Below are 9,232 nucleotides of genomic sequence, written 5' to 3'. Positions count from 1 at the left end.
GAGGAATCTAAGATTATTCTCATCCCTAAACCCAACAAGGACCCAGCTAAGTGTGGTTCGTATTGCCCAGCCTCTCTCGGCCTTGAGCCGTATCTCCTTAAATTCCGGAAACTCCTCAAGACTTTTCTCTTCGCCTCCCCCTTCTCTCTCCCTCTCCCCTGCTAACCATCTCTTTCTGCTCTCTCGGTCTCTCTTCTCTTCTTCTGCTCAGTTTCGCTGACTGGAACCACTTTTGCCGACCTTGATTCATCCGGACCAGTCGGGGTTTGTTACAGGTTGACAGGCTTTTGGCAATATTAGAAGGGTGGTGCATCTACTGGGAAAAGTATTATTCCACTGTGTTACTTTCCCTAGATGCCGAAAAGACATTGGACCGGGTGCAATGGTCTTTTCTTTTTGCTACTCCGAAGGAGATTGGTTTTGGAGCCAACTTCATGACCATGGTTAGGGCTAACTAGATTGCTCCGATGACTAGACTCATGATTAACGGGATGCTCTCTGAAGTTGTAAAACTGTGTTTGGGCACTAAGCATGGATGTCCTCTGTCGCCTCTTTTATTTGCAGTGTATTTGGAACCCTTTTTAGAAGCATTGAGGTTGTTGCGTGTTATACAGGGCATTCCTTTGGGGGTTGGGGGTGCAACATAAAGTTTCAGCTTTCACAGATATGTTGCTGACCCCCTGCGGTCATTGAGTTGCTTACAAAAAGAACTTGAAGAATTTCGGGGCTGAAGATCAACATAGAGAATTCAGAGATTCTGAATCTGACATCACAAGGGCTAGGGGGGTGTCACCCTTTGTGTGGACGACGAAAGGGATTACATATTTGGGAGTACCACTTACTAGTACACTTGAACAATTATACCAGCACTTTTGACTTATATTAAAGTGGAATCCACTCACAGTCTCTTGGGTAGGACGCATAGCTGCACTTAAAGCGATGATATTGTCTAGGGTTCTCTATCTGTTCCAGGCTCTCCCACCACACATTCTGAAGCATTTCTTTAATACACTTAACTGCATGGCAAGTGCCTTCATTTGGAAGGGGAAAAGGCTAAGATTATCACAGAATTTGTTGGCAGCCCCTAGGGGGAAGGTAGGCCTGGGACTTCCGGACTTTCAGAAATATTACGAAGCGGCACAAATTAAAATTGTACAAGAATGGTTTGTCAGCGACTCTAGAAAACTTTGGGTTAACATTGATTGATTGATTTATTTATTTATAAAGTGCTTTACACCAAGGCGCTTGGATAGAGCTGTTGTGACACATCCCTTATATGAGGTGTTATGGCTTCCCAAAAAGGACACCAAATTCCACAGCTAGCTACCCTACTACCACATCCACTCAAGGCAGTCAGAGACATACATTGCTTAAAGTACACACTTGTTGCAACTAATTATTTGTACAACTGTACGCCGATTCAATTAGAAAAACATATTTTAATTAATCTATACTTTCACAAAAAGTTTAAAATCAATAAAAAACAAGCCTGACAAATATGCAAAAAAAACAAATGTTCTTACGTTGCGTGTTGAAGAGAGCATAAAGAAAAATACAGCTCAGGGGGCAAACACAGGATGTTCGATAGTTATCACATGCTTTTGTGATGTTAGTAACAAAAGTGACAAATAGAATTAGTCTCCAAGTATAGATCATTTGTCATTGGGCGTCAACACATATTAGTGTTTCTGGGTATTAAAGAGAGCACCAGAATGCACTTCATCAGTTATCAGTGTGTCTTCAAATGCTGTCTTCACGACGCTTGAAATATTAAGTGTCGGGGCAAGTGCGCATTTTGCTTCATGCACAAGGCCTTGTGCAGCGGAGACTCTATTTAGTTGAATGTGTGGAGTAATATTTCAGAATGAATATCCTCTCATTAGTATTAACTGCGGGACTCAAGGTATTGATGCCTGCAGAATATATTCACACTTTTGTATCCGTCATATGTTGCACCACAGCACTTCAATTCAGTATGGCCATCAGTGAAGAATGTTTCCACAGAATATACCTTTCGTTACTGTGTGTTCAGTTGTAATCTGAATCGATGGACCTGTGTAGCTTTTCTTACTGCGTTTTGTTATTTAAGTAATGCCGCGCAAAGCTGGAACGCTGCTCTCTTCAGTGTTAAGCGTACTTCTAAGGACCGTGACCGTGTCTTCACTACTGACTCGGTAGTGTCGCCCGCGATGAGTCCTATCTTTGTTTGAGTGCTGTGGTAGTAGGGTAGCTGGCTGTGGAATTTGTTGCTCTTTACATTGTCTTCCTCACCCACAACAGCCCCCTGTTAAAAAAGAGGAAATCCCCCTTGCTCAACTTTTTTCATCCTTCCCAAAAAGGACAGACTGAGACACATGGATTTAAGTTAAATTACTAAACTGGTGAGCGACACATGGAATGGAATGATTCGTAAAAATCATATTTCTTTGTTCCCCTCCCCCGTTTACTCTACTGTTTAAAAATCCTCAATTCTCTCCCGGATTGGAAGAAGGGGCTTATAGGAGGTGGCAGGGAGGGGGATGCCTCAAATTATGGGACTTGTTCACAGGATCCGCGGTTAGATCATTCGATGAATGTAAATTGTGTTTTTCTCTTGATAAGGAACGCCTTCATTATTTTCAATTATGTCATTGGTCTTCGAGTACGGAGAATAAACACGCGGCCCTCAAAACACTGTTCCCTTTTGAGAATGTCTCAATCATGCAGGATGGGACAAAAGGACTGATCACAGATATTTATGGAATTCTCGTCAACATAGGAAATCAGGAGAACATACATGAGTAGCTGTGAGAAGTCTATGGGGAGAGATATTTCGATAGAAAATTGGGAAAAACTGGAGGAATATCTTCAAGCTGACGAGAGCTATTCAAATACGGGAAATGTGGTACAAATTGATCTACCGTTGCCATTTTACCCCGCTTAGGCTTCACAAACTGTTTCCTCAACATCGTCAGGGTGTTTTGAGGGGCTGTGATCAACGGGGTACTTGGTTTCAAATTTGTGGAAAATGCCTGAAACTATAGAGTTTTTGGGAAGAAGTGAAAGAGTCGATTTATTATATATTCAAGATAGATTATGCAGTGGCTCCCATGCGTGTTTTGTTGGTCTTAGGGAGCACAGACCTGCACCTAAATCCAAGGCACTGCATACAGCTATTGTGATACTGGTCATTGCAGCAATGTTGCTAATAGGCCAGAAATGGAAGGGAGGGGAAGTGCCTACGCTTTAGGAATGGTTGAGAAAATCTGGGAATTTGTTGCGTGAGAATGGATGACACACTCTGTTGAAGGAGCAAGTGCAATTTAGCTCTGAATGGAGGGAGTTGTTAAACTTTCTTAAAGATGATTTCAGACTGCAGGCTTTCCCGCAAAGACTCACATTATTGGATATTGGATAAAGAAGTCATAGTTTCCTCAATTTTAGTTACTATCACTGTGAGCTCTACCATGAGGAGTGGGTAAGTAGGGAGCGGGAGGGATACAGGGGCGGGCGAGGGGAACTACCAAGCAGTGCCTTATACATGTTTCTTGTCATTTTTGTGCAACTGCTTTGAAAACGAATTAAAAGATTATATGTATTTTTAAAACAAGCATGTGCAAAGTCAACAGTTTTGGCTTGTTTATAGGTATTCTATGTGCATTTTCCAGGCACTGCTACCATATGCGCAGTGACCCGCACACGCTTTGCCAGGTAGTAGCATTGTGGTGGAGCCTGTCAAATGCCTATCCTAGATAAAAAGGCCAAACTGTTGACTTTTCCAATGCTTATTTTCTACATTCAGAGACTTGTAATGCTAATTTTATGATGGAAAACAGAAAAATGAAAGTCAGACGTTTCATAATGTACAACTAAACTAGGACTGAGTTTCAAAATCGTCCATTTTGACAGCAAATAAATGCTTTCTGGCTGCTGACCCTCTGTGAACATTGCCTGCAGGAATGATCGGAGTTTAGCGCAGCTCGGTGTGCAGCTGCTTCTGCCTATTTCTACCAAGGCCCGCCTGAGGCTAGAAAGACAGCCGAAGGCGAGCGGGTACTGAAATGTATGAGATACCATACGTAACACAACACCGGCATAGGCGAGCCACGGTGTTGTCCAAGCTGCCTCGGCTGATGAAGAGGGCGTTACCACTGGGATCCACTTCCAATGAAATGGTGGGATTCAGGCGCAGCCACAGAAGTGAACTGCCCACTCCAGTCGGCTTTTCTGCAATTCGTGTCGCCGGCAATAGAAATACCCTGCTATGCTTGTTTTCTTCTTTTACTGAAACGGTACAGAGAAGCACAATTGTGTTTTCTGGTAAGTGAAACATCCAGTAAACAAGTCGATAGATTGTGTAGCAAGCAGCCAGCATGCCTGGAGATGTTACCTCAGTGCACACGCCTTCTGGTGACGTTCTGATGTTAACAGCATTGTTCTCACCATGCCACCTGGGGAGTATATCGGTTGACACCCTTTTAGTTTCTTAAGCTGCTTGCATTTGGGATAGAGGCAGAGAAAGCCTTTTACGTTTCCATTCGGAACATGCCATTACGCAGGGGCGAGGGGCTCCCAAACCTTTCAAATGATGCAAGAGTGGAAAATGTAAAAGTTTCACTTGCCATTAAGGGGGCATCTGTTATGTAGCCAGCTGCACTGGCTGGCGGTCTGTTAGGCAAGTTTGTATGTTAAATGTTAAAGGTATTTGTACCGCGCACCGTCACCAATGGAATTGGTCCCCAGGCGCTCTGGCGGATCTGTAAATTATAAGGTGGGGTGGGGTGGGTTAGTAAGGTGAAGAGGGAGTAGGATAGTGAGAGGAGTGGTGTTCTGTTGGCAGCTTCAACTCGGTATACACCAGATGCTGAGCTTTGGTGCGGGTATCGGGTCTGTGATAGGCCGCGTGTGCTGTTGGTCCGGCTTATGTGTTGTTGCAGTGTTGTGAAGTGCGTGCGGCTTGTTGTGCGAGAGATGGTTGTGTGAGTTTGAGTGAGATAAGTATGCAGAGTTTGAGTACCTTTGGGTGCACTACCCACAACTCTGTCTACAGGTATAGGAAACCCAACCTTTGGTATAAGCTTGTAATATACAGTTTGTGTTGAGCAGCCAGGCTTATCTCAAGAGGGGTCAATGTGAGCTGTAGGGGAGTTACACAGAGTTTCACAGCGACAAGTATTAAAATAAACTCACACACAAGGTTTCTTGAATAAACCATCATTAATTTATCAGTCAGTTAGAACAAGCCTTCTTCAGAAGGGAGCAATATAAAAAGTAACACATAAATACACTTCAATACTATACACTCTGAGTTTCTAAATCAGTAAAGACCCTTTTGGGATGGCCCACAGACGCAACCTACACCCTAAGGTGACTTCAATAGATAGGGTTCTGGAGACATGAATATCTTACTGTTTGCATTTAGAAAAACTCTTAGAAGTTGGTAAAAGGAAAAGAATATTAGCACAACAAGAGACCACAAATATTCTTAAGCAGGCAAATACATTTGTATCCCCCAAGAAGAGTCATTCAGTACAATAGGCTAAGCCAAAGTTAATGGGCAAAAGTCTTATATAGGATAAAGCACTTCTGGTAGGTAAGTAGAAAAGTCTTTGCACAATGTTTTGGAAGTCTTTGAAGAAAAGAAGAATCAAATGTAGGGCCACAAGCTGATTAGACTTGCAGACTTTTTACAGTACCTTTGTATTGAAGAAAAGGTGCAGCAGATGACTTCTGTTCCTGTGCAGCTCTGCAGATCTCACTGTTCCTGGGCCTCAGTCGTGGGGACAAGAGGGAGGACTTCCGGAGACTCCTGCACTGCAATGGGACAGTCACCGCTCGCAACCGGTAATCTACAAATCAGTAGCTGTTCAGTGTTTCCGCTCCTCGCGTCTTCCCCAAATAGCAACACCGCGGTTCCTGGCTGTCAAGATGGACTTTCCTTGCTTCTGGGGTTCTGCACTCTGTTGAGGGGGCTCAGGCTCGGTCATTCCTGCTTCCTGAGGGTCCGGAGGATCTTCCTGGAGCTCTAGGCCAGCTTAAAAGCAACGCACACAATCTGGGGTTCCTCTCCCTGGCTATACGGTTTCCAGCAACAACTCTGTGGAAATTCAACCAGCTCAGAGATGGATGTCCAGGTGGCTTACTTTGGAGTTGATTGGTCCCACCAACTCAAGGGGAGAAGTCGTCCTTGCAGGGGCTTCTCTGTCGATACGAATTTGGAGTTTCAGCACAGCAGCAGGGCTTCACCAGGCAAACCAATGGTCCAGGAGTTGCAGCAGGCGTCCTCTTCAAGTTCTTCGGTTCCTTCGTCCAGTGGACGACTCTGCCTTCCAAGCCAAAAGCCTTGCCTTTTATTCCATTCTCTCCCATTCATTCCAGCCTGGTTGTCAGTCACCCAGCAGGGTGGCTGTCCTTGCCGGACAGTCAGCCGGCCAATCACCACAGAGTGCATTCGGCTCTCCTAGGGGACTAAGCACAGGGAGTTTCGGCACCTCCCTCACTTCCTGCCTACCCCAGACACCCTGAAGCCAGAGGCGGGCTTCACTCGTGAATCCTGCCAAAGGCAAAGCGACCAATGGGACCAAACCTGGTTTGGCACGCAGAGTAAATCTCAAGAAGGACCTTTCCACAAAGAAATGGTGAAAAAAGAAGGACAGTGCCATTTTACTGCAGCTGCGACCGCAGCCCGGGGTAAATGCACACTACGGTAGTTAAAACGAAACCACTGCCACCAGCCATTCAGTGAGGAAAGGGTAACATAAAAATATGTTACATGAGAAGCTAGACAAAGGGGATACTAGGTAACCCTTCCAGCACCCTATTTTAAGATAGTGTGTGCTGGGTCTAGAAAGTTACAAATGTAAAGAAAGTCAATTTCACTTTACTGTTCTGGGAAACAGTAGTTTATCCCAGAGAAGGTATTTAAACCTTTGGGTAATCTGAAAGACTTCCCTGTCTACTGCAGTGAAGGTGCTGTGTGAGACAATGTAAAAGATGATGCCTATGCAGTTTGTCAGACTCCACAACCAAAAGAAACACGCAGTTAAAAATCACATGAGAGAGTGGGAAAACTGGTCTCACTCTCTCCAGGTAAAATAAATCAAGTCCTCAAAATTCAGCAAAGTTGGTGGGGGTCTCTAAGGTGGAGGGAATTAGCACATTTCTGAGAATTCTCCCTAACATGGTCGCTAAGGACCAATGTGATCTGCGCAGCGTGCGTGGAATAATGGGAGGCCCACACAGTCAAGACTGGCTTCAACTCTCGTTCATTTTGAACTGCGGCTCCCTGCCTCGTAACGTCACTTCCCATGTCTTGCCCCCACCCCATACATAACGATGTAAATATCTACAACATGACACCTTCCCTCTTCTTAAACAGTTAATATGTTACCCCATTTCTTCAATATGTCTTACAGGTTTAGTCTTGGCCCGACTGGCCTTCCTTCTCTTGGTGGGGCTGGACTTAGTCTGGGGGAGTCATACCCTGGGCATTTGTCCATCTTTGTACCAACACACTTTCTCATTCTAATCGGCCCTTTTGATACCCCACCCATGAAAGGTGCAGAACGAGACATGTTTTCTTTGTTGGCATAAAAAAGGCTGCAGATTTATTTTCACAACATAATAAATTCAAAATACTGCAAAAAACTTTGGGAAAATAGTTTGAAGGTGCAGCGATTGCTCCGTGTCCAAACCTTGCTTCCCCCTTTCCCAACCGAGTCCACCATAGGCCAAAGCTCCCCAACCATTCTTGTCCGAGCCCCGTCTGCCCTTGCAGGTGTTCCTGGGCTGGTGGAGTGCTGTTTAATCGGGGGAAGCTGAGCCCTCATTGCTACCTCCAGCGCCCCTGCCCCCTACCTCCAGCTTTCCCATGGCTCATTAGGAGTCCTTATCTTGCCACTGGTTGCCAAAACACTGCCTCGCTGTTCTGCGACAGCAACGGCCAGACTGTGCCATTCCGCCGTCCTATATGCAGGGTGGGTGGGTTGAAAACAAAAACACAACAGGTCCTCGGATGCACCGGGCGTCCTTCTGCTCGAGCTGGAATCTCCTGCAGAAGGAAACCAGGCGGCTTATAAGCTCCCTGCCCCGCCCCCTCCTTTTGTTTATTTCCGCTGGCATTTCTTAGGTTTCACGGGCTTCACGCACTTCAGGCAGCTTCCTGCACACCTCCCCCTTACCCTCCCCACGTTACTAGGGCGCCTCCTCCATTTTGTTCGTCATCACCTCCAGCCTCCCTCCACATTTCACCAGACGCTTCCCCATCTCCCAAGTACAAGTCATCTGACTTCTTGAGACCAAGCATCTGTGGTTGTCTTGTGGTTCCACTCTCTCTTCCCTGGTTCCTCGGACTTCTTTAAAGTGAGATATATTACGAGTGATAGTTTGTTCGTCTTCTGCAGTAACCATGGTTCCATTCACTTGTGTGACAGGGGTCCTGGAGCAAACCTGGAATCTTCTTTCCCCCTTTGTGTTTGATGTACCACCACTCTGTCTCCTACTTTTATCGTATTTGCTCGGGCATCCGTTCTTGCGTCGGCAGCCACCTTCATCTTTAGTTTCTCCCTCAAGTCTTTCTCCCGGAACTCTTGACCGGAGGGCGAAATCTCATCAGTGAGTGGGCTGTGAGGCAGCCGAGTCCGCAGACTCTTGCTGAACATGAGGTCCGCTGGGCTTTTGCCCATGGTGCTGTGAGGTGTGTGCCGCTAGTCTCTCAACAGTTGGTACAATGTCTGTTCGAAGGGATTGTGAGACAGATGAGCCACTTGCAGCGCTCTCTTGAGGTTCCCGATGAATCGCTCGACCATGCCGGTGGCCTGAGGCCATAGAGGTGTAATCTTTCGATGGTTGAACCCCATATATTGCGCAAAGTTGGCAAAGTCTATGCTGGTAAACAGCAGTCCATTGTCAGATTTAATAACTTTTGGGATCCTATATGCCCTAGTATGCGACCTAGGGCTGGTGTGACAGCTGCCGCCGCTGTGGATGGTACATTCTGTACTTCGGGATATCTTGAGTATTCGTCCATCACCACCAAAGCATATGCACCTTTTCGGAGGGGCCCAAAAAAGACAACCGCATATTCTTGCCATACTCCTTCCGGTAGCAGGAACATCTGCAAAGGGAATGGTCGAGGAGGTGGTGCCACTATGCAACAAATGGTAGAGTTTTTGAGGGGTTCTTCCACCTCTTTGTCCAACCATATTTTCTGTCGAAGTCGTTTTTTGTGGACACAACCCCTCGGTAGCCTTCA

The 9,232-nt window shown here is 45.8% G+C and overlaps 1 protein-coding gene across 3 annotated transcripts in view; it reads left to right on the top strand.

Moving 5' to 3' along the window:
• The first annotated feature begins 4,064 nt into the window (after positions 1–4,064).
• The window catches only part of DDO (D-aspartate oxidase), a 364,955-nt gene continuing 359,787 nt past the window's right edge, over positions 4,065–9,232 (top strand). The window contains exon 1 of one of the 3 annotated variants that reach the window (XM_069607761.1): positions 4,065–4,299. In XM_069607761.1, coding sequence (XP_069463862.1) covers positions 4,147–4,299 — 153 coding nt within the window. In that variant the 5' untranslated portion in view covers positions 4,065–4,146. The remainder of the gene's footprint in view (positions 4,300–9,232) is intronic. The other 2 variants (XM_069607757.1, XM_069607760.1) reach the window with 2 other exon arrangements.

Source organism: Ambystoma mexicanum, chromosome 4q (assembly GCF_040938575.1).
Source record: "Ambystoma mexicanum isolate Mex_15411 chromosome 4q, UKY_AmexF1_1, whole genome shotgun sequence".
NCBI classification, from domain to species: Eukaryota; Metazoa; Chordata; class Amphibia; order Caudata; family Ambystomatidae; genus Ambystoma; species Ambystoma mexicanum.
Note: the sequence above shows the minus strand (reverse complement) of the source record. Positions and strands in the feature narration are given on the sequence as shown.